Source organism: Mercenaria mercenaria, chromosome 9 (genome assembly GCF_021730395.1).
Source record: "Mercenaria mercenaria strain notata chromosome 9, MADL_Memer_1, whole genome shotgun sequence".
NCBI classification, from domain to species: domain Eukaryota; kingdom Metazoa; phylum Mollusca; class Bivalvia; order Venerida; family Veneridae; genus Mercenaria; species Mercenaria mercenaria.
This window is the reverse complement of record NC_069369.1, coordinates 19332660-19359253: the sequence shown is the minus strand read 5'-3', so window position 1 is coordinate 19359253 and position 26594 is coordinate 19332660. Positions and strand designations below refer to the sequence as shown.

Sequence of the window (26594 nt, the reverse complement as noted above, 5' to 3'; positions counted from 1 at the left end):
TACGAAGGAAACAGAGCTATGGTTTATAATACCCTTATGTTGAGAAATAGCTAGAATAATTCAAGAGACCCGATAGGAATTGGAAATCTCTGAATGCCAAAACCAACATTCTTGACCGAATGATTAACTGTTGTCCAAACCTGTAAACATTGTTTTTAACATCTCAGAAAGTTCATGTTTACTAAATATGTCCTTGCACGCAAGACAAGCATGCGATAGATGTGGAACAAACGGCAAAGTTTATCAAAGTCAATTAAATCAAATTTCAATTAATTACCCCATGCAGTCAAATAAATAGTTTGTTTTGCAAATAACCGCAAAGGTTTGTTTTTGAAATTTGATAACCTAAAATGTTCTTTTGTTAATCGATTGATACATACATTTTGTACTAACTACAATAAACTCTTGTTCGTACTATTTCATTAAAAATTACCTGTATTATATTTTTTCTTTGCGGAACCAGTGCAAGACTTATCTATAGCATGGTGCCTTTTTTAAACTAAGAAATGACTTTCAGTGATGTAACGGGTACAGAGAGAACAACGGTATTGAACTAACCACCTCACTCTAATTCTGTTTGCTTTGTATGGTCATGAATGCCCGTGACCTCAATAATTTTGCGGCATCTGGTGAAGACAGGTCGTGCTCCAAGCCAGTATTGAAACTTACTTGAAACATGCTAAATTTTCAATTCGCCGTGTTTTCGTCAAATATGCAAAAAAAAAAAAATACAAGGAAACTTTGCAGGAATCTTTTTTGTATTGAACGTCACACTGACACTATTATAGGTCGTATGGCGCCTTTCTAGCTTTTGATGGTGGTCAATGTGTTCATGAGTGGGATTTTTATCATGCCATTATAATAACCACTGCCTGATAAAGCCTGCTTTTCTCTGGTCACTGACCTGAGAAAATTTTTACACTGTTTAAACCTATGATAAATTCCAAGGATATCAGATTGTAAGAGCCCCTCGTTTATAAATCGCATATTCACGCAGTTATTTGTGCTCCTACAAAAAAATTACAAGTTGTTGATAATGGCTTAACTAGAGTAACAAGTTACTGTCTTTTGAGAAAGGGATTTCTCAGACTCGGCTAGGTATGATCGACCTAAATTTCATAAAGATATTCTTAAAAGGGCCCTGTCAGCTAGTAAATGTGGCTTCTCGTGATAAAATGTCCCTTGTTCTAAAAATATAGCCCTGTAGAATGTTTCCCGTTGGACCTAGTGACCTTGTGCTCGGCTGTAGATGACGTTTCAAACCTGACCTACATTTCTTAACATTCTGAAGATCATGTAGAAAATGTTGTTTCTGGTGTTGCTGAGGTTAAGTTAAATGGATTTTAATCGCTTGTCCCTCACCTTTGTGGGTTGGAAACCTTGTATGTGGTGTAGATTTTTTTTTCATGCGAGGAAGCCATTAAGCTGGCTTACATGTTAATATATTTTTTCTCCGAAATTTGACCTTCTGTCCTAGTTCCTTACTTTACGTGACCCAGTAACAAATTTATCCAGTATTTTTGTGACACCTATTCTGACCAAGTTTTGTTAAGATTAGACCGAAATTGAAAGCTCATTTGTTTCAACTGTGATTGTCAGGCAATGGATGCTAGATGAAAATCTGACTCTGTCTGAATCTATCTTTGGTTCTGGTGAATAGGTACAAAGGAAATGAGATCATTGTTTATTTCATTATTTCAGATATGACAACATATCACAAATAATGCTCAATTCTGGTGTTGTAAAATTCGAATCAATTCTGGAAATATTGCATTAAAAGCAGAGAAATTCATTTTTCCTTTATAATCCAATACATACATACCATTCACCACTTCTCAACAGATTGTGTAAGTCAACTGCGTAGGAAATCCTGCGAGACCTTTGACATTTTGTTTGGGACATCCACTTACCTAATGAAAATAGCCAACAAAAAGCAAAAAACTGTTTCCAATCATGAAGACTTTGACCTACACAACAACAGAAGTCATCTGTGTGGCATCTAATACAAACAGGCAATTATCCTTAGGTGATTTAAGGCCATATACCCCAGTGTTCCAACATTTTTGGCCTGAAACCGTTTTCAGACTCTCAAGTAACAATGGCCTTGAATTTTTATCTAATGACTCAACCACCACAGGCAAAAGCAATATAAAGTTGTTTATCAGAAGCTTTATTTAGTCTCAAGGTAACTGTGACCTTGACTTTATACATTTTGATCCCAAAAATAAAGTAGGAGTTACATACTTAACACAAGCATTTATCATATATAGATGGACTTCCAAATTTTCGAAGACAGAAACACATTAAAGCCTAGATATTGATTTACAAGTCCAACAAATAAGTAAAAATCATTTTACAAATGTGAACATTATGAAACAATTGCTTATAGCAATTACTGAAATTGATATTTTTGCATAGAATGACAACTCCTGTCTCAAATGCAAATACTTATATGGGATATCTAATAATTTACTTCCCTTGCACTTTCACAACTTAGGGAAAAATGAAAAATGGTTTAAACACAACAAAGTCAATTAAGATAATATTCATCTTTGTAGGATTTATTCTTGTTTAACCACTTCAGATGTTTTTGTCAGCTTCTTTATTGTTAAAAAAAGAACATTAAATAGTTCTATAAGTTCAGTATTTTATAGGGAGGATACAACATTTTTGCTTGCAATAAAATGTTTGATTTAAAAACACACCAATAGTATCATAAGCGATTATCCAGCTTTTCATGGTGGAAGAAGACCCTAGACCCATCATAACATGGTGCCTGAGAAAAACGACCGACCCTCTGTAAGCCAGCTGGATGGTGTCCTCACATGAAGAATTCTTAGTCCAAAGCAAGGCTCAAACCCATAACGGTGACTGGCAAGTGGTTTTAGGTCAGCGACCTTAATCACTTCGCTAGAGGTTCCTGCTGTAATATGTAACAGGTAGGATAATAAGCATTTTAAACTTTTGACCAACTGATTCAAAACACAATACAGTTCATCTCCTGACCAAAGCCTATCATCCCCAGAAAGACTGACAGCCACAGACCCACATCTTCTCCTGTTACTGAATGGAATCCAATTGGTTTACTGACAAACCAGAGCAAAATCTATCACATTAATGTCATCTCTACAGGGGGCAAAAAGCACAATTGTTGTGAACTAAATTAATCTGCAACTGTATCTTATGTTCTTAAATGACACAAAGTAAACTGTGCCAGTCACAAAGTATTAGAAACCACTTGTCTTATTTAACACAAAGATTGTTTTTTTTAATAAATAATATTCAATTTAATTACATTGGTATTTGCCTTTGGATCTTTTATAAAAAGTTACCAATCAACATTGTGTATGCTTCCTTGCAGTATGATACTGATATGCAATTTAAAACTATTTACTATGACTTATCAAATTTAAACCACCAACAAAAACAGCAGATGTGCTGGACAATTGCATTTATAATGAATTTCATAAAAAAATTCACAAATCTTTCTTCGCGCCAATAACTTTTCCAAGCATACACACACAACATTTTTGCAGTCATAACTTGTGATCAACACAACTTTCATCTTTCTGCTTCAGGTAGGCTTAATTAACATTCACATTTAGAATACAAATCACATATACACTTCAGTTCAAGTAAAGTTTGATAAAGGATCTTCTTCTCTCCGTCGTTTCATCCTCCATGCTTCCATTTCCTCCTCTGTTGGAGCTTTAGCATCAAACATACTGTTATAAGGTCTCTTTCTCTCATCCATAGCCAACAACTCCTCTGCTTTCTTCTGACTTTCTAATTCTCTCTTCAGAGCCTGAAGAACAAAACAATAGAGATGTTAACATGTAAACAAAAACTTCAACACCAGTAAAGAAACTGAAGTTTAACTGCTTACTATTAAATACACGAAAAAATGTTGACAAATAAATGGAAATATTGCATTTACTGTGAAGTAATTTTATTTCATTGGCATGAAATTTCATGGTTAGGTCTAAATTTCTGTTCTGTTTTTTTTTCTTTAATTCTGTATTTAAAATTCTGAAACTTGATTAAGAAATGTATGTGTTTGTTCTAAATTAGCTTCAAGGATTGACCCCCACCATGAGAAAGTTAAACAACATCAAATATGAAATTATTTCACAGTATTAAAATTTATAACAACTAAAGGGAGATAACTAAACTATATATAATCAAATCTTAAATACAAGTTATCACAGGAGAATTTTCATACTGAATTTATTAAATAATAAAATATGAGGTTCTGCCAACTATTTTATCATTTTAAAGTGTTTCATAAATTCAATATAGAAAGACACAAATTTTATATCTTTCTATTATATTTTAGCTTTCTTGCTGAATTACCAAAATTTCTTCTTTCTTCACATAGTATAAAGTAAATTCCACCAACATCTATGATCATAATGCTTAAAACAACACTAACATCATCATGTTATAACGAATGTGTTATACCAAAATTATCTAATGGCCACCAACATTTTCAGACATAAGATAATATTTAGAATATGAGCTGCACCATGAGAAAACCAACAAAGTGCATTTGTGACCAGCATGGATCCAGACCAGCCTGTGCATCCACACAGTCTGGTCAGGATAAATGCTGTTCGCTAATGGTTTCTCTAATTGTAATTGCCTTCGAAAGCGAACAGCATGGATCCTGACTAGACTGCGTGGATGCGCAGGCTGGTCTGGATCCATGCTGGTCGCAAATGCACTATGTTGGTTTTCTCATGGTGCAGCTCATATGATAAATATTAACATCCACCAAAATATCACATGTATCACATACCTTCTTTAATTTTTTCTGTTTTCTTCTTTCTATCTCACTATCAGATAAATCACTTTCTTCACTAGAACTGCTGCTACTTTCCCTCTTCTTTTTCTTCTTATGTTTGTTCTTCTTCTTTTTCTTCTTTTTCCTTTCTTTTGACTGCTCCTGGTGTTGCTAAAGTAAAAATGTATGTTGTTACTGGTTGCTCTAACAACTAAAATCATACAATACTGTTGTCAGTTTCCGGATATGACTTAACCCTTACCCTGCTAAATTTCTATAATGAACTTGTCAATCCTTCAATTTGGACAGTGCCATTGACTGTTAAAAGGGGTGATTACCAAAAAGATACTGACTGAATGGCAAACAGTGCAGACCATGATTAGACTGCAGGCTGATCTTAATCTGCACTGGCCGAAAAAGCGGAATCACTTGCTGCCAGCAGGCCAAAGGTTACTAACTTTACATTACACATCCAAGACTATGGTGTGAACTGACAACTGTAATGCATCTGAATTTATTACTCAGTCAAGCAGTTAAAGCATCATTTATATTTGGAAAGAAATACAGTCAAAATCAAATAGAGCATTGTCTGGAAGTTTACTTACTTCTAATAAGGATTTTTGTGGAACTTCTTCTTCTTCTTCTACTACTGGAATCAAGTTTCTCTATAACATAGAAACAAATATAATGTTACATAGAAACAAACATATTGTTACATAGACACAAACATAATGTAACATGGACACAAACATAATGTAACATAGAAATGAATCAACATAATGTAACACAAAAACAAACATAATGTAACATAGATACAAACAAACATAATGTAACATAGACACAAACATAATGTATCATAGAAACAAACATAATGTAACATAGACATAAAAATAATGTAACATAGAAACAAACATAATGTTACATAGATACAAACATAATGTTTCACAGAAACATACATAATGTAACATAGAAACAAACATAACGTTACAAAGAAACAAACCAAATGTTAAATAGAAATGAATTAAGATAATGTAACAAATGAATAAACCAATATAATGTAATACAAGATAAAACAACAAAGGGAAGTAAATCCTAAAAAAAATCTATATAATACAAGTCCATATGCTCCGGACAAAGTCATTCTTGAATTTGACATTTGACCGCTAAGTATGACTTTGACCTTAGACCAAGGGACCTGGTTATTGTGCATGACAATCCGTCTCATGATGGTGAACAATTGTGCCAAGTAACATCAAAATCCCTCCATGCATGAAGAAGAAATGCTCCTGACAAAGTAAATCTTGTATGTGACGTTTGGCCTCTAAGTGTGACCTTGACCTTAGATCTAGGGACCTGGTTCTTGCGCATGACACTCCATCTCATGATGGTAAACATTTGTGCCAAGTAATATTAAAATCCCTTAAAGGATTGTTGAGTTACAGACTGGACAGTTAAGAAAAACACTTTTTGCCTTTGGCTTCCAAGTGTGACCTTGACCTTTCAGCTAAGGGCATGTGTTTTGCGCATGATACATTGTCTCCTCCAGGGAAATATTTTTGCCTACTGATATATAAATATTTATAAATCCTGTTTTGCATGACAAAGTTATAGACCAGACAGGAAAAAAATCCTACTGACCTCTGAGTGTGACCTTGACCTTTAAGCTAGGGTTCTTGGTGTTGCGCATGACAAGACATCTCATCATGAGGAACATTTATGCCAAGTAATATCCCTTGATGGATGACAGAGTTATGGACTGGTCCGTAAGACAGCCAAGCTCGACTATTCGAAATATTGTCCCAGAGGCAGGAAAATATTACCTAAAAAGGTTAAATATCAAAAGAGTTTTAAGTTCAAAAGGGGGAATAATTTGACCAAAATGCATATCAGTTATGGGACTTGCTGCTATCAACTAGTTTTATAACCCCTATGGCACATGTGAAGTTTCAATTCAATATCTGCATTAGTTTTGGAGATAGAAACTCGCATGTAAAACTTTAACCAGAATTTTCGAAGTCCAAAAGGGGGCATAATTTGCCCAAAATACATGCCAGAGTTATGGAACTTGATCCAGTGAGGTTAGTAATTGATCTTGAAAAAGAAAAAATAAGTTTCAAATCTATATGCCTTTTAGTAATAGCTGTATGTACTTGCACGCAAAACTTTAAACAGAATTTGCTAAGTCCAAAAGGGGGCATAATTTGGCCAAAATGAAGGTCAGAGTTATGGGACTTGCTGCTATCAACTAGTTTTATAACCCCGAAGACACATGTGAAGTTTCAAATCAATATCTGCATTAGTTTTGGAGATAATAACTTGCATGTAAAACTTTAACCAAAATTTTCTAAGTCTAAAAGGGGGCATAATTTGCTCAAAAAACATGTCAGAGTTATGGAACTTGACCCAGTGAGGATGGTAATTATCTAGAAAAAGAAAAAATATGTTTCAAATCTATATGCCTTTTAGAAATAGCTGTATGTACTTGCAAGCAAAACTTTAACCAGAATTTTCAAAGTCCAAAAGGGGGCATAATTTGCCCAAAATACATGCCAGAGTTATGGAACTTGATCCAGTGAGGTTAGTTATTGATCTTGAAAAAGAAAAAATAAGTTTCAAATCTATATGCCTTTTAGTAATAGCTGTATGTACTTGCACGCAAAACTTTAACCAGAATTTGCTAAGTCCAAAAGGGGGCATAATTTGGCCAAAATGAAGGTCAGAGTTATGGGACTTGCTGCTATCAACTAGTTTTATAACCCCGAAGACACATGTGAAGTTTCAAATCAATATCTGCATTAGTTTTGGAGATAATAACTTGCATGTAAAACTTTAACCAAAATTTTCTAAGTCTAAAAGGGGACATAATTTGCTCAAAAAACATGTCAGAGTTATGGAACTTGACCCAGTGAGGTTGGTAATTGATCTAGAAAAAGAAACAAGAGCTGTCTCCGTAGGATGACACATGCCCCCGATGGCATTTTGAATGAATAGTTATGGCCGATGTTAGAGTTTAGGACCTTTGACCTACGGACCTGGGTCTTGCGCGCGACACATCGTCTTACTGTGTCACACATTCATGCATAGTTATTTTAAAATCCATGCATGAATGACAAAGATATGGACCGGACATGCCCATCAATGCACTATCATGAGAAATGATCTTTAACGTCTAAGTGTGACCTTGACCTTTGAGCTACGGACCTGGGTCTTGTGTGTGACACGTCGTCTTATTGTGGTACACATTCATGCCAAGTTATTTGAAAATCCATCCATCGATGACAAAGATATGGACCAGACACGTCCATCAATGCACTATCCTTTAACGTCTAAGTGTGACCTTGACCTTTGAGCTACGGACCTGGGTCTTGCACACTGCACGTCATCTTACTGTGGTACACATTCATGCATAGTTATTTGAAAATCCATCCATCGATGACAAAGATATGGACCGGACACGCCCATCAATGCACAATCCTTTAACGTCTAAGTGTGACCTTGACCTTTGAGCTACGGACCTGGGTCTTGCCCACTGCACGTCGTCTTACTGTGGTACACATTCATGCCAAGTTATTTGAAAATCCATCCATCGATGACAAAGATATGGACCGGACACGCCCATCAATGCACTATCCTTTAACGTCTAAGTGTGACCTTGACCTTTGAGCTACGGACCTGGGTTTTGCGCACTGCACGTCGTCTTACTGTGGTACACATTCATGCCAAGTTATATGAAAATCCATCCATCGATGACAAAGATATGGACCGGACACGAAAATTGCGGACACACCGACAGACTGACAGACCGACAGACGGTTCAAAAACTATATGCCTCCCTTCGGGGGCATAAAAATAAGTTTCAAATCTATATGTCTTTTAGAAATAGCTGTATGTACTTGCAAGCAAAACTTTAACCAGAATTTTCAAAGTCCGAAAGGGGGCATAATTTGCCCAAAATACATGCCAGAGTTATGGAACTTGATCCAGTGAGGTTAGTAATTGATCTTGAAAAAGAAAAAATAAGTTTCAAATCTATATGCCTTTTAGTTATAGCTGTATGTACTTGCACGCAAAACTTTAACCAGAATTTGCTAAGTCCAAAAGGGGGCATAATTTGGCAAAACTAAGGTCAGAGTTATGGGACTTGCTGCTATCAACTAGTTTTATAACCCCGAAGACACATGTGAAGTTTCAAATCAATATCTGCATTAGTTTTGGAGATAATAACTTGCGTGTAAAACTTTAACCAAAATTTTCTAAGTCTAAAAGGGGGCATAATTTGCTCAAAATACATGTCAGAGTTATGGGTCTTGACCCAGTGAGGTTGGTAACTGATCTTGAAAAAGAAAAAATAAGTTTCAAATCTATATGTCTTTTAGAAATAGCTGTATGTACTTGCACGCAAAACTTTAAACAGAATTTTCTAAGTCCAAAAGGGGGCATAATTTAGCCAAAATGAAAGTCAGAGTTATGGGACATGCTGCTATCAACTAGTTTTATAACCCCGAAGACACATGTGAAGTTTCAAATCAATATCTGCATTAGTTTTGGAGATAGTAACTTGCATGTAAAACTTTAAACATGCAAGTTACTAAGTCCAAAAGGGGGCATAATTTGCTCAAAATACATGTCAGAGTTATGGGACTTAACCCAGAGAGGTTGGTAATTGACCTAGAAAAAGAAAAAAATAAGTTTCAAAGCTATATGCCTTTAATTGATGGCTGTATGTACTTGCATGCAAAAACTTAACCAAGGTGTGACGCCGACACCGACGTCAGGGTGAGTAGAACAGCTAGACTATTCTTTGAATAGTCGAGCTAAAAAACCCTGTTGACCTTTGACCTCTAATTGTGACATTGACCTTTGAGCTAGGGGTCCGGGTTTTGTGCACGACAAGTCTTCTCATCATTGGGAATATTTGTGCCAAGTAATATAACAAGAGCTGCCACAGGAGACAGCGCGCTCGACTATTTCGATTCTGGATATTGAAACTGGGCACATCTGAGGAAACTGGAGCTGTCACTGGAGTGTTTAATGACTCCAATGGTGGATGAAGATATTGCACAATAGCTTGAGTCTGTGTCAAAAATATTAAGTAATAAGAGAGGTAAAGATAAAATGTATCAAAACACTATATAACTATAATTCTAAGCAAAAAGGGGGCATAATTCATACAATATTGGTGCAAGAGTTATGCACCTTGTGTCATATGATGGGGGTGATGATGTGGAACAACTACTTCAAGTCTGAATCAAATGCATTTCGTAAGAATTGAGATACAGCGAAAATGCATCAAAATTAACCTTACATTCTAAGTAAAGGGGGCATAATTCATGAAAAATTGGTGCCAGAGTTATGCACCTTGTGTCATATGATGTGGGTGATGATGTTGAACAATTATTTTAAGTTTGAATAAAATCCATTCAGTAATAACAGAGATAGAGTAAAAGTGCATCAAAACTTTAACCTGAAATTCTAAGTAAAAAGGGGGAATAATTCATGAAACATTGGTGCCAGAGTTATGCACCTTGTGTCATATGATGTGGGTGATGATGTTGAACAACTATTTTAGGTAGGAATCAAATCCACTCAGTGATAACAGAGATAGAGTGAAAGTGCATCAAAACTTTAACCTGAAATTCTAAGTGAAAAGGGGGGATAAATCTTGAAATATTGGTGCCAGACTTACGGCCCTTATGTCAGATTATGTTGGTGATGATGAGAAATAACTATTTTAAATTCTAAGTAAAAAGGGGAAATAATTCATGAAATATTTGTGCCAGAGTTATGCATCTTGTGTCATATGATGTGGGTGATGATGTTGAACAATTATTTCAAATCCATTCAGTAACAGAGATAGAGTGAAAGTGCATCAAAACTTTAACCTGAAAATCTAAGTGAAAAGGGGGGGATAAATCTTGAAATATTGGTGCCAGAGTTATGGCCCTTATGTCAGATGATGTGGGTGATGATGAGAAACAACTATTTTAAATTTGAGTCAAATCCATCAATTAATTACAGAGATAAGAAGAAACAAGAGCTGTCTCCATAGGATGACACATGGCCTCGATGGCACTTTGAATGAATAGTTAATATTTAGTTATGGCCGATGTTAGAGTTTAGGACCTTTGACCTACGGACCTGGGTCTTGCGCGCGACACGTTGTCTTACTGTGCCACACATTCATGCATAGTTATTTTAAAATCCATGCATGAATGACAAAGATATGGACCGGACACGCCCATCATTGCACTATCATGAAATATAACCTTTAACGTCTAAGTGTGACCTTGACTTTTGAGCTACGGACCTGGGTCTTGCGCGCGATATGTCGTCTTACTGTGGTACACATTCATGCCCAATAATTTTAAAATCCATGCATGAATGACAAAGATATGGACTGGACACGCCCATCAATGCACTATCATGAAATATGACCTTTAACGTCTAAGTGTGACCTTGACCTTTGAGCTACAGACCTGGGTCTTGCGCGCGACATGTCGTCTTACTGTGCCACACATTTATGCGTAGTTACTTGAAAATCCATCCATGAATGACAAAGATATGGACTGGACATGCCATCAATGCACTATCATGAAAAATGACCTTTAACGTCTAAGTGTGACCTTGACCTTTGAGATACAGACCTGGGTCTTGCGCGCGACACGTCGTCTTATTGTGGTACACATTCATGCTGAGTTATTTGAAAATCCATCCATGGATAACAAAGATACGGACCGGACACGAAAATTGCGGACAGACCGACAGACGGTTCAAAAACTATATGCCTCCCTTCGGGGGCATAAAAAGAGAAAGTGTAAAACAACTTTAACCAAGCTGGGGATGCGGAAGGACGCCGACGCTGGATCTAGTAGGACAGCTCTCCTTATACTTCATATAGTCGAGCTAAAAATCCCTTAAGGAATTACAGAGTTATGGACCGGACACAAAACAGACCCTGTTCATGCCATGTTAACATCAGACTGCCAAGTGTGATCTTGACCTTTGAGCTAGGGGTCTGAAAGTTGTGCATGACACATTGTCTTTTTATGAGGTACACTTGTGCTAAATAATATTAAAATCCCTTCATGGATGGCAGAGTTATAGACCGGACAGGAGAAAAGCCCTGTTGACCTTTGACCTCCAATTGTGACCTTGACCTTTGAGCCAGGGTCCAGGTTTTGCGCATGACATGTCGTCTCATCATGGGGAACATATGTGCCAAGTAATATTAAAATCCCTTAATGAGTTATGGACGGACATGAAATTGCGGGCGGACAGACGGACTGACGGAATGACAGATGGAAAAGTGCAGTCCTTAGTCCTCACAACTGGTTTTTCAACCAGTTGGGGACTAATAAACATCATGTAACATAGTGATAAACCAATACTATGTAACACCGGAATAAACCAGGAACACTGAACCAGGAACACTGGTTATGTTAACCTACCATTGTTATACAAATGAAAGACAATTGAAGAAACAGCATGAAATCCAAATTATGCAGACATTTTCTGTACTTATTTTAAATACCACAATGCTGTTACATATATCCTACCTCCTGTGCAGCATCTATGCCTGCCTGACCTGTGCAGTAGGACTCCTTGATGGTAGAACAACAACACTTGTAACCCCAACTTCCTGCATGCCAGTACGAGCCCCATACACTCTGTAAATAGGGAAATATTTTATACATTCTTTAATATTCACCTTGTTGTACACTGTGTGAATATTAGTGATGACAAGTTGGAACACCATGCAGTCAATACTTACAAGCAAAAGCAAGCAACAAGTTTATAGAATTTCCTCTATTGTTTACAAAAAATCTTACATACTAGTCGGAGATCAACAGTGAAATCTTACATAGCAAACTCCAATGTAGTAAAAGTTTGAATACTTTCAAGTTGCTTTATATGATAAGCCGCGACTTACTTTCCGGATTTCAGGGTATACTCATTTAGGTCTGCATTTTAGATTTTGAATAAGCTTGCTTTGTGACATACAATCCAGATTTTTTTTATATTCACTCATTAAACTTGCTTATTGTGCTTCTTATCATGTCATTCATAATCCTATTATGACCCAATTTGTTTTCCTATTAAACAAAGAAGGCTGAAAACTGTGTGTTATTATGAACAATTCATTTTTCTGACATCACAATTATTGCGTAATTATTTACATGCTGGAAAGGAATTCAACAGAAATCAGGCAAATATTTGATGAATATCATTAAGGACGTACATGATAATCTTTGATAACATGTTAGAAGTGATATAATATATTTCAAACAGTGATTTGCGCGTGAATAAAATCATTGTCGTTAAGATGCGTATTATTATATCACTCAGGCTGTGCCCTCTGCTCGTGATATAATTCCTTCGCATCTAAACTCTAAACAATGATTTTATTCAATGACAAATCACTGTTTTGGATATATTCTTTCTCTTTAACTTACTTTTCCAGAATATTAATAAGATAATCTTACCGTATGGTTATTTGTGTAAACATCCTCCTCATATTTTGACCTCACCACAGGTTTTTCGGCACCTTTCAGTACAGTTCCATGTCTTGAATATTCCACATAATCTTCCTGAAAAATGTTGTCATGGAAACAAGTAAGCATCAAATATGTTCTATTTGAAAGAAGTGGCAGGTTTTACAACATATCAATGTTTGTGTTGTTGGATTTGAAGTAAAAGAGACATGAACAGGATAACAAGCATTTTCCTGCACACTCAAGGTACTCCTAAGGATACTTTTTCTGGCAAGATCACATATCTGAATAGTACCACATACCCATAACATGCTACCTACATTATTTTTCCTCATAAGAACCCAAAACAAGAGACGTGAGGAGCATTTCACATGGGAGTGTGATACATGTAAACAATGATGTAAACATAATGGATAAATATCTATCACTGGCTGATTACAATACAGATGACAATATGAAATCTAGAAAGATTACTATATTACTTTTAATACTTTCCACACTCAAAATTAGACTGGACACCAGATTGGACAGAGAATGCAACCTTGTCATTGGTCAACTGCAAAAGTATGCTATGGAATTATCAATCAGATGCTGGAGATTTCAGATTTCTCTCTAAATTAGGTTTTATAACCTTTGACTAAAGAGAACATAGCATTAAAACTCACAGTTTGAGCCATCAGTAGTTGTTTTGGTGGCGCCTCTAGATGCTCTTCTCCACCATATTTCTCTAGAATGCTGTTCTTTGCCTGGACCTTAGTATCTTCTTTACGTTGTTTGACCTCTCGAGCCAGAAGTTCTAGCTTTGTGGGGTCAGCCTGGATGTGTACATCTGTACCATGCTCATAGGCTTCCCATGCAAACACTGGAAACAAAACAATTGCATTACTTTGTTTTCATTGCTTTAATTTATTCAATTTTTACAGCTACATGTACTCTCCCAATAAGGATTCTAGAGACAAAACTTTGTCTTTTTGCAAAATCCTTAAAATGTTGACATCTTTGTAGAGCAATTGAGTCCCTACTCAGTTTATTCAAAATCCGAACAGATTTATTTTAAAGAACTAATTTAGTGTTATGATTAGGTGATAAAAAGAAAATTCAGACTCAAGTGGCAGCCCTAAATTTGGTCTCACAGACTTGGCTTGCACATGAACCACTAGCTATAATACTTGTAAAAATCTTACATGAAAGATTAAACTTCTGTTCAAACAAACTAGGTAGTGGGTCATTAGATTATGCTTCTAATGTCTATGTCTTAAATTTATCTCTTGTATTTTTGAAATTGCTTTTTAGTGTTCCATATGTATTTCTATGTTAAAACACTGACTTCTGCAGTAGCCCTAAATTTCAAACAAGGTGTTAAACTTCAACATACTTGGTACTGGACCAAAAGCTTATGCTTTATTTGGAAGATTTCATCTCTAAGCCTTTTGTGAGATTTTTTTTTTAAAATCCTTATCTGATTATAAATTTAAATACTGTCCTGTAATAGTCCTAAATATTGCCCAGAAAACAAATTAAACACATTTGTGAGATGTCTATGGGTTCAGAAGAGTTAAAAATCGGAATCTATGCTTTCGGCAATTATGATATGTATGCAAAGCACAAAATAGTATTTACATGGTGTATATTCTCTATAAATCATAAGCATGTATGGATAAGAACAACTTATGTTGGTTTAAAAAAAACTTTATATGTAAGAACAAGTGTTCGAAAATTAACACAACCTGTTACTTACCCTGTTTTTTAGCAAAATTCTGTGCATCCCCAGAATATCTTGTAAAATTGTCACCGTGATACTGAGACCTATAATTAAATAAGTAAATAAGAACATACAAAATAAACTGCATTTAAGGATGTGTAAATAACACTGTAAATTACTGTACTTCTTGAAAATTTCATTTACTCAACAAAGCAGACCACCTGTGCACTGAATATATTGTTTATCTTCTTGCAACAACGAAAACTAGACTTTAAACTGAGGTCATTCACTGAATCAGTAAAAGTGCAATATGAATTATGCTAAAAAAGACAAATGACATCACCCTGAAATAGTGTAACCTTATATCTTATAATCTATGTTGAGGTACATGTTAAGTCACACAGAAACAATTAAGGTAATATGAGCCATGCCATGGGAAAACCAACATAGTGGGTATGCGACCAGCATGGATCCAGACCAGCCTGCGCATCCGCGCAGTCTGGTCAGGATCCATGCTGTTCGCTAATAGTTTCTCCAATTCCAATAGGCTTTAAAAGCGAACAGCATGGAGCCTGACCAGACTGCGCGGATGCGCAGGCTGGTCTGGATCCATGCTGGTCGCATACCCACTATGTTGGTTTTCTCATGGCATGGCTCATATAGGTAGTGACTTTTTTAACGGTTTTCAAAGGAAGATCTCAGATCCCCTTTGTAGAACCACCAACTTTCTGTAAGCCAGGTAGATAGCCTCCATGCACGAAAAAATCCCCTATATCAAACAACCTAGAGAGATGAAATGCAACATAAACCACTTCACCAAGGAGGTCAAGCACACTCCTTACTTGGAAGTGGGTCTTTAAATCCACAGTGTGACGTAAATATAAATAATCACTGACTGACCAAGTTAAAATAGAAGATATACTCACTGTTGTTCTTTTCCAGTATTCTTGAATGGATTGTCTCTCATGGACCTTGTTTTGGGGTCATAGTAAGAAGAGTTTACATCCAAGTTGTATAAATACTGAAATACAGACATAACAAATCTATTACCTCGTTATACAAAGTAAACCTACCACTCCCTTAAGCAAGGTTTTACCATACATTTGGACATCAAAAAATAAAGGCTGGATTTCTTTTTCCACAATTCAGAGGGCCTGGTATATTTATCTTCTCATTGTTCTGTTCATTGTTATTTATTATTGCAAAAACAGAGCACCTGTCAAGTAATAGCTTTCAAAATAAAATAATTTATAATCATGGTAGGCTTATACAGAATTTACATGCATATTTGTGCAGGTCAGGAATTTCCATAACATCTGAGACAGTGAGGAGCAAGAAACTGTGTTAGCGGCGTTTCTTAACCATGTTGTCCCAATGGTTAGGAAAACACCTGTCTTACACAGGCAGACATGTAAGATAATACGTGACTCTAGTTACCTTTCCTGAAGGTCTGTCCACTGAGTCACAAGCACTGGCTGCTTAAAACTGGCATAATCCACATACTTCAGTCTTCCAGACATGATTGTATGATTGTAAACGAAACATAGATTTGATGGTGAAAAGAAATATATTTCCTAATAGAAAATGTTCTCTTGTGCATGGTTTTGTGAAACATGACATGTCACCATGTGAGCATTTTGGATACAATACATCATACATCTATTTTAACTTTTAAACAGTTGTCATCATTTCAAGTCTGACCAAAACTACATTTGTCCAATTTTTCTTTACTTGTTATGTATTGACCTGCTATAATATAGAAGTGATTTTTAAGGCCACATGCTATTCTAAACATATAACAATAAAATATGAAATGATACCTTGGCAGTGTCTTCTCTGATACGCAAATTTCTCACAGTGATTCTCTGTTTTGTTTCAAACTTCTGACCTGGCATAGCCACATCATCGGCATACTTATCTTCATCATCAGAGTCATCTTTTGTCTAAAATATCAAAACATTCATCTTTTCTATACCTCAGGAAAACAAGTTATCAAAAACTTTTTGCTAAATCATCAATTCAATATCCATGTGAATTGTGACTACAATTCTTTACAATTTATCATTTCTATAAATTTTTTACAACCATACTTAAACAAGAGCAATCACTCCAAAAACATTCGAAGATTCTCCTCAATGTCACAATACATGTGAATCCTGTTAAGATACTGATGGTATTAAAGGCAAAGGCAATGTTCTTTTGATGTTAATTCCGTCTACTGGTATTTCTTTAATCATTCAAAGAAGTGAAAGAATTTTTAAAATTGACTTAAAAATGAGAAAGTTTTGAGCATTTAAATTTTTGATCAAAATGGTGGCCATTTTGTTTCCATGGCAACAAAAAACAAAATGACCGATTTATTAAATTTCTAGACACGTATTTGAACTGTATTTACTTATTTCTGTAAAATAACTTCTCCATATTTTCCAGCTATAATGAAAGAAATTACTATGTTTGACATCTTACACTCAAGAAACATATAGAATTAATCTATTTAAAAGGTTATTTTGCTAAATATAGAATTCAACAGTGTGTAAATGAAGTCATAAACACACAAAATGGCTGCCTCCATGATCAGCAATTTTCTTAAATTTCAAACTGCTGTATCTTTTTCAATAGTGGTTCGATTTTAAAAATTCTTTCAGCGTTATGAAAGGCCTGATGATGGCTTTCATATGAAATTAACTTATTGTCCGGCTTTCCTTGTCCTTTAAGTAATGTTGACTCTGAGTGACAAATCTGTAGTAAATGGTAGTAAATGTTAGTGTTTTAACGTTGATCTTTTATCACAAGATGGTTTTTATGTCAAACAAGCTGCAAGACTGATATAAGAACAAACCTGTGTATCAGTTTTCTCTGTAGAATCTTCATTCCCTTCTAACAGTTCTTTCTCTATATCATGCTCCTTCAACATTCTCTTAGCCTGCAATATATACATGCATCAGTAAAGTATATACATCTATATCATGAGATGAACAGACAAATATATGGAGAAAATAAAAAGATGTTCAAGTTCTCCACAATGTCACCTACTGGTTTATCAAATTTAAAAAAAAATTTAAAAAAACCTTAACTATTAAAAGTTTTTGCAGAATCCATATAATTTTCATATTTTTGAACTATAACACACAAGTCCCCTCAAATGAAACATGGTAAGGAACTAATATAAGTAGATGCATATGTAATAAGAAGATTGAGCTTTGAATCGAAAAATATGCATCTGTTCTTTTGCAGAATGATAGTGAGCTCCTTAAAAATCATGCAATTTTTCTATGACTGAACTTGTGCATAATAATAAATAATTGATAATAAAAAATCTAATAACTAGTGAATATAATCACCCTACAGCATTAACATTGACTAAATCATTTTAAATAATATTTTTGTAACATAATTATTATAATCCTGCCTACCTGTTCTATTTTCTCAAATTCCTCATAAATCCTCTGATGTTCGTCTGGATTGTAGCCGTTCCATCTATCTCTCTTACCCTCATAATCAAACTCTAAATTAGGCTGTATATGTTCATCTGGGGCAAAATTATCACCTGTAAACTTGGCACCAATTTTTCTTGGACGCTAAAATAGCAAACATATCAATATACAAGTAGTTCGTTTTCTGACGTGAATTTCAAGAACCAAATAAAATGGTCTTTGATGCTTATTATTTGCACAAATTCAGAGTATTTACTCCTAATTCTATAGATAGCAAGATAAAACTGTCAATACCTAATATCATGCTTATCAGTCAAAGTATAGTTACAAGTAAATACGCAATTCACTTAATTTATGTTATTGACCCTTAACCTGCTAAATTTCTATAATGAACTTGTCCTTAAAAGGCGTGCTTACCAAAAAGATACTGGCTGAATGGCGAACAGTGCAGATCTTGATCAGACTGCATGGATGTGCAGGCTAATCATGTTCTACACTGGTCGCAAAGGCACAATCAATCGTGTCAAGCACGATAAGGGTTTAAGCTTACCTCCAGACAGTCTTTCTTCTTATGTGTCATTGCTCCACAATTTTCACACGCTCCTTTTCTAAATTTTGTTGAAACTGCACCCTGAATATACAAAATCATAATCACATGCTTAACAGATCAACAAGAGCTGTCTCCATAGGATGACACATGCCCCCGATGGCACTTTGAATGAATAGTTATGGCCGATGTTAGAGTTTAGGACCTTTGACCTACGGAGCTCGGTTTTACGCGCGACACGTCGTCTCACTGTGCCACACATGCATGCGTAGTTATTTTAAAATCCATGCATGAATGACAAAGATATGGACCGGACACGCCCATCAATGCACTATCATGTAGTATGACCTTTAACGTGTAAGTGTGCCCTTGACCTTTGAGCTATGGACCTGGGTCTTGCGCGCGACACGTCGTCTTACTGTGGTACACATTCATGCTAAGTTATTTGAAAATCCATCCATGGATGACAAAGATATGGACCGGACACGCCCAACAATGCACTATCCTTTAACGTCAAAGTGTGACCTTGACCTTTCAGCTATGGACCTTGGTCTTACGCGTGACACGTCGTCTTACTGTCGTACACATTCATGCCAAGTTATTTGAAAATCCATCAATGGATGACAAAGATATGGACCGGACACGCCCATCAATGCATTATCCTTTAACGTCTTAGTGTGACCTTGACCTTTCAGCTACGGACCTGGGTCTTGCGTGCGACACATCGTCTTACTGTGGTACACATTCAGGCCAAGTTATTTGAAAATCCATCCATCGATGACAAAGATATGGAACGGACACGAAAATTGCGGACAGACTGACAGACGGTTCAAAAACTATATGCCTCCCTTCGGGGGCATAAAAACAAATTTCAGTTTTATCTGCTAATTCAATATATAAATGGAGATCCTATTTTATACTTTGTGTACTTATTATCAACAAATAGTTGCAGCATATATCTCTTTATTTCCACCTGAAACATGAAAATCAGACAGTTTTTACATTTAGTCTTATAATACCAATTTCATATATACAGTATTTTGGTGCTTCAATTAATGAATCAATATTCCATTCATGTTTTTTTAAGACTACATCAGTAACATGTATGGTTTTGAACTCACTGGTAAATGTCTGAAATCACAAAATGAGATGGAAATTCTGAACAGTATTAACAGTATCATATATTTTTTTGAAATTGTCAACCAGTAATGCAGCTGACAGATTGTGTAATAACCACATGACAAATACAATAAGCTTACATCTTTGACACCTTTATTGAACCACTGTGTCAGCTTGGAGTATTCTCTCTGTTTTTCTGGTTGGGGCCTCTGATGCTTCAATGTTGGACGATGCTCACCAAAATACCATGGCACTTGCATAATATACTGAGGAATATGGGGGTTTATGTCCCTGAAAAAATGATTACAGCATTAAAGCCACACTTCATAGCTGAACTGATATTTCCTACTGAAAAATACGAAATATCATAATCTTGCCAGGTTATATATCTTATCTACTGCAATTAGGAAATCAGTCATTTACTTGCAAAAGTTCTGTGTATTACTAATTAGATGCATATAGGACCCAGTTCATTATACAAATTAGTTTCTTAAGCTGGATTACACTGCTAAAGTGAAAATGGGAATAAAGCAGGAAAATCTAAATGAAAAATATATAATACATTTTATCAGTCTAATAACCCTGGATACACTTACTGAAATTTCAGAATCACTTTCAATAAACTGGCACAAATAAACTCTGACTTCTTTGTGTTAGCGCTTTTGGTTTAATGTGATAAAAATATACAAGAGGGCCATGATGGCCCTATATCCCTCACCTGTTATCATTGCACTTGAGGACAAGAAGGTCCTCAGAAAAGATATCTCTGTCCAAAGGACAGGAACAACAAAGTGAAGAAATTTAACCAAAAAGAAAAAAAAAATTCTTACAAGGTACAGATATGTCAAAATACACCTAAAAATTGGAGGTATCATCCATGTTGTACCACAATGATGTGGTCTCGGTTTTTCCCTATGGCCAATAATAAAAAAGTTACTAAAAATAAGCTATCTAAAGTAACGTTAAAGGGAAGTAATAAAAAAAATATATTGTAAGTGAACAAAAGAAGGATCTGCCAAATAAATCTGCTGACATAAATGAAATTTCAGATCAGTATCTTCATTAGTTACGGAGATATACCTATTTTAATTTGAAATAAAGGGAGGTAATTTGAAATAAAATCAGTCCATAGTTATCTACCCTGATTGTCTCAGTCCAACTCATAACAATAATGAAATCTCACATAAGTCCTATAAGTACTTTCTGATATAAATCCATTTTGATTACAATCAGGGGAGGTAATCAGATATAAAATAACTCTGGAACCTACGATTGGATCTGATTTGTCATGGAATCCAAGATTTATTGTTGTTGAAGATATTTTGGAAGTTTGTATCAGATAAAACCATAAATGAAGTCTCTATATGGCTGCAAAAGCCAAAATAGCTAATTTTGGACCTTTAAGGGGCCATAACTCTGGAACCCATGAAGGAATCTGGCCAGTTTAAGAAAGGAAGCAAGATCTTGTGGTGATACAAGTTGTGTGCAAGTTTGGTTAAAATCAAATCATAAATGAAGCTGCTATTGTGCAGACAAGGTCAAAATAGCTAATTTTGGCCCTTTCAGGGGCCATAACTCTGGAACCCATTATGGAATCTTGCCCGTTCAAGAAAAGAACCGAGATCTTATGGTGACACAAGTTTTGTGCAAGTTTGATTAAATTCAAATCATAAATAAAGCTGCTATTGTGCAGACAATGTCAAAATAGCTAATTCTGGCCCTTTCAGGGGCCATAACTCTAGAACCCATAATGGAATCTGGCCAGTTCAAGAAAGGAACCAAGATCTTATGGTGATACAAGTTGTGTGCCAGTTTGGTAAAAATCAAATCATAAATAAAGCTGCTATTGTGCAGACAAGGTCAAAATAGCTAATTTTGGCCCTTTCAGGGACCATAACTCTAGAACCCATAATGGGATCTGGCCAGTTCAAGAAAGGAACCGTGATCTTATGGTGATACAAATGTGTGCAAGTTTGGTTAAAATAAAATCATAAATGAAACCACTATCGTGCAGACAAGAAATTGTTGACGCACGGACTGACGACAGACGACGGACGAAGGGTGATCACAAAAGCTCACCTTGTCACTATGTGACAGGTGAGCTAAAAAAAATACAAGAGTTGTCCATAAGACGGTGCGCTCAACTGTTTGGCAGCTTCTAAGTCAAATATATGGGTCATAACTTGGCAAGAGTATGTAACTAAGCTACTTTATAACAAATGGTACCAAAATAAATTTTATATGGCAATGCTAACAATTTGCATGCAAAACTTCAATGGGATTTTCAAGTTAAAAGGGGCCAAAATTTGAATTAAATTTAACAAAGAGTTATCTAACTTATTAACCAAGGTGTGAGCTTACACCTGGGTGAGTAGGACAGCACTCACCATGAACAGTCAAATATCTACTTTTGAGCAGGACTGTGATGTGTCAACATGAGTCAGAAGTTTGTACAATTGCAAATTTACTACCACTATGTTAAGATTTTTTCCTAATCTTCTACAAAGGTGTCAGAAAAAATAAACATTAATGGTGAATAGTTTAAAAAAAAAAATTGTAAGTACTCTTACTTTCCCTCTTCATCCTGCATAGCTGGTACAGTTCCAGCCTTTCTTGCCTCCTCCAATTCTTTCATCTTTTTATAGTCCTCACGAGACTTTTTCTGTGGTTCTTCCGAAACATCTTCTGTTTTTGACTGTTTCGCAATCACAGATGGCGGTAAACTTGTTGTGAATGCCATCTTGTTTCCTCTACTTGATCACGCTATGTAAAGTGTAACTGTAAGTTTTCTTTTCAGAATCTGTAAGAATATAACAAAGGAGAACTGTAAAATATCAGCAATGTCATATACATACTACATGTACCTAGCTACCTATATTTTCTGCAGCATATGAGTCTAAGAAACATCCAACAAACAAAGTCATTTATTTAATTAACCCTTACCCTGCTAAATTTCTATAATGAACTTGTCGATCTTTCAATTTGGACAGTACCATTAACTGTTAAGAGGGGTGAATACCAAAAAGATACTGACTGAATGGCGAACAGTGCAGATCATGATCAGACTTCACGGATGTGCAGGCTGATCATGGTCTACACTGGTCGCAAAGGCAGAATCAATTGTGTCCAGCATGATAAGGGATAAGAGAATCAACTGAACAACGTAACTATAATTTTAACAATAATAACTTTACTGACACTAGTTTTATTTTCTGAGTTATGACATAACCCAACGTATTTACTTAACCACAGATGAATCAATTTTCATCAGAAAACTGAAGATGTTATGCTAAAGTTTGTCAAACACACATGGCAACACATTGGTTACAGTGTATTTAAAAGGAAAAGTGAGTAATTAAACTTTTTATGAGAACCCAAGGGCTTAACTGGTTTTTTAACCAATATTGTGGCATTCTGCCATCAAGAGCAAATTACAGAAATTCACTAAGAAACCTATTTCTTAAAAAACATAAACTGTTTTCAATTCAAACTCAAAGTTAGTTTACAAATGTAATGGCCAAAGGTTCAGGGAAGTCATGGTCACTTTGCAATTCAGGTCTATGAACTGCAAATTCAATGAGTGTCAATGGCTAACAACGAAGCTCGTCATAAAAGATGAGAAATTTAAAAACACCTGTTTTGAAAGGCAGTTAAACTTAGGGAATAACATTAAGTGAGTTTGGGTAGAGAAAGAGCCAATTGATACAAAGACACAAGAAAGTGAAAATAAAAAATATATCAAGTAAAAATTAAAGGTGTTTAATGGATATTACAAACAACATGAAATTATATATAAAAAAAACAAGTAAAAACTTAATTTGAAGGTGGTGGGGGTAATATTGGTAGGTGGTGATAGGATACTATGGGACACAATCAAGAAACACAAGAATTTACAAGGGGGAGTAACGCGGCTTATCGAGGAACGGGGTACGAAGAGACAGCACCAAGAAACACAATAACATATAAGGTGGAAAAATGTGGACTGGGGAAGGGATACAAAGAGACAGTATCAAGAAACACAAGGAGGTACGCTGGGGTGTTATGTTGGAGACATGATATTACAAGACAATATAAAGAAATGTATACAAGATAATAGAATTTAAAAGAACCAAACCTAATATCTATCTATCTCTTTATACTGCCTCACACCTCTCGCGAGTATTACGGGCAGGGTGCGCGTCGGTGATTAGTACAGAATAAAAGAATAAAAACTGAAAGACAGTTCTTTCAGCAACAGTAAGAATGTGAAAGTGACGAATGTTGTTAAAAAAAGGATAGAGTAAAAAGATAAAAACAACTGCAGTTTACTTAGTAACTGAGCAGGGCCACTGCCTGCTTGAAGGACTCAATGTCAGGCAGGGTTGCAATATCTGGGGGTAACCTATTCCACAAGACTGTGGTATGGGGGGAAAAGGAATATTTCAAGTAATCTGAACTGACATGGACTTGACAAAGACTTAAGGGATGCATGTGTCTAGTTAACCTGGTAGCAGCCTGTAAGTAACTGGGGAGGGAGATAGCTACAAGGCCATGATATATCTTATAGAACATGACGAGCTTGGAGTCTAGATGTCTATTTCAAGCGTGAGCCAGACAAGGGTGTTTTGCATTTGTGTTACGCTGGAGTAATCATTCTTGACACATCTGATTGTGCATCGCTGGATCATATCCAGCTTGTGAATATTGACCTGTGTATGTGGTGACCATGCACATGAGGCATATTCAAGCTGCCGCTTGACCAATGCCTTGTATGCTAGAGTTTTGATGTTTTCATGTTTTATTTTGATGTTTAACTGGGGACAATATTTGGCCATGAAGATTATAAGGGAATTCAATGGGTTTCCTGTTGCGTGTAATATGGAGGACCTGACATTTACTAGGATTAAATTCCATGTCCCATAAAGATTCCCCCTTCCTTAACTTGAGGAGATAATTTTGTAGCTTTTGACAATCAGAGTGGGAAGTTACAGTGAGGTAGATGGCCGTGTCATCTGTGAACAGGCGCACCTGGGATGTGACCATGTCAGGGAGGTCATTAACGTAGAGTAGGAAGAGGAGGAGCCCCAGAACAGATCCCTGGGGGCCACCGGACATGACAGGGACTTGATCAGACGCAATGCCCTCTACTACTGACTGGGATCTGCCTACCGACTTAACACGTTTTTGTCGATATAACTACGCATGTTCCAGCAGTTTACGGACAATTTTTTGAATCTGCCAGTGTAGAAAATCTAAGTAGAGTTTGTAGGGGAAGTAGCTTGAAGTTTTCCCAATACAGTACAGCGAACTTGCCCTTTCCGAACCAGTTTTTAATTTTTTATCGTTTTTCTTCGTCAAGTTTATATTTTAAATATAAATTTCATTTTAAATGCTGGACAAATATGTCACGATTAAAATAATGTGAAAAGAAATTCGAAACAAAACATTGTTTGTAACAGATTTCTGTAATTGATCAGACTGGTACTGTGCGTAATCCGGGTCATACTCGCCTATTCCGAATCACCACAAATGACCTGAAATGGTTTTCTTACTACTATCCACAACAACATAAAACTACCATCTTGAATCGAAAACTGAAATTATTTTATGTCAGGAATAGAAATAATCGCATTTAAGGCCAATTAAATGACTAAAACGATAGGCATGACATCCTTCTTTTGCATTATTGAAATATTCTGTTTTAAAACAGTCATGTGGGCGGTCTTGTCCTTTATGTGAATTAAATAGTCACATTGTATAATAATACCTCCGCCTTTTTCTTTAACATCTGGCCATGGGTAAAAACAATAACATAAATTAATATTTTGGATACATTGAATCGATATTTTTTTTGCAATCTTTAAACAACGTGCAGCAGAACAGAACTGAAAATGTGTGATTCGGAATAGGCACAATGTATGCCATCTATATTTCTTCTTTAGGCATCTCAATGGTCAAATTGTTTTTACTGTGGGATATATGACTGGAAAGAGCATAAAATTTTCTTCTTTTTAATCTCCCTTCCGTTTCATTTCATTAAAATGCTAGAACGCAAGCGCTCTTTGAATCTGACATTTTTGTTTACATTCGTCAAATTTCCACATAAGAAAAAATATAGCATTTGGACAATGTTGCAAATATGTATTATGTAAGAATAACTTGAACATTTACCAGCAATTAATTATTAGTTTAATGTATTATATATAAAACCAAAACATAGCTTACGGTTTTTCTTGACGTATGAGCGACGTCTGCTTAAAAACTTTGAAATGAGTCAATTTACAGACTGGTTCGGAATAGGCAAGTTCACTGTATAACTAGCAATTATTGTGTATCTTCTTTTTAAGTGATTACATTACTCTTTCAAGAGTATGGAAACTTGCATTTGGTAATAACAAGAGATATATTAACAAACCTTTATCAAATGTGTGTGACACAAATAATTTAAAAAAAATCTACGTTTCTTTTCGTTTATTTTCCCATTTTTGAGACGGTTTGCATAAGAGATACTATCCGTGATTTTAACTTTGCAGGGTCA

The 26594-nt window shown here is 35.6% G+C and overlaps 1 protein-coding gene across 2 annotated transcripts; it reads right to left on the bottom strand.

The window, feature by feature from the left end:
* Positions 1–2149: 2149 nt before the first annotated feature.
* LOC123546626 (pre-mRNA-splicing factor SLU7-like) lies at positions 2150–26594 on the bottom strand. 2 transcript variants are annotated; one of them, XM_053550945.1, is made up of 15 exons: positions 26516–26594; positions 22648–22877; positions 20218–20368; positions 18962–19042; positions 18391–18555; positions 17817–17900; positions 16798–16920; positions 15904–15998; positions 15014–15081; positions 13941–14137; positions 13267–13371; positions 12340–12450; positions 5389–5448; positions 4799–4954; positions 2150–3805 (listed from the first exon to the last, which is right to left on the bottom strand). In XM_053550945.1, the coding sequence occupies exons 2-15, from the start codon at positions 22815–22817 to the stop codon at positions 3632–3634; spliced, it is 1740 nt and encodes a 579-aa protein (XP_053406920.1). In that variant the 5' UTR covers positions 22818–22877; positions 26516–26594; the 3' UTR covers positions 2150–3631. The 2 variants fall into 2 exon arrangements, with proteins under 2 accessions (XP_053406920.1, XP_053406919.1); XM_053550944.1 differs by having other exon boundaries at positions 26472–26588.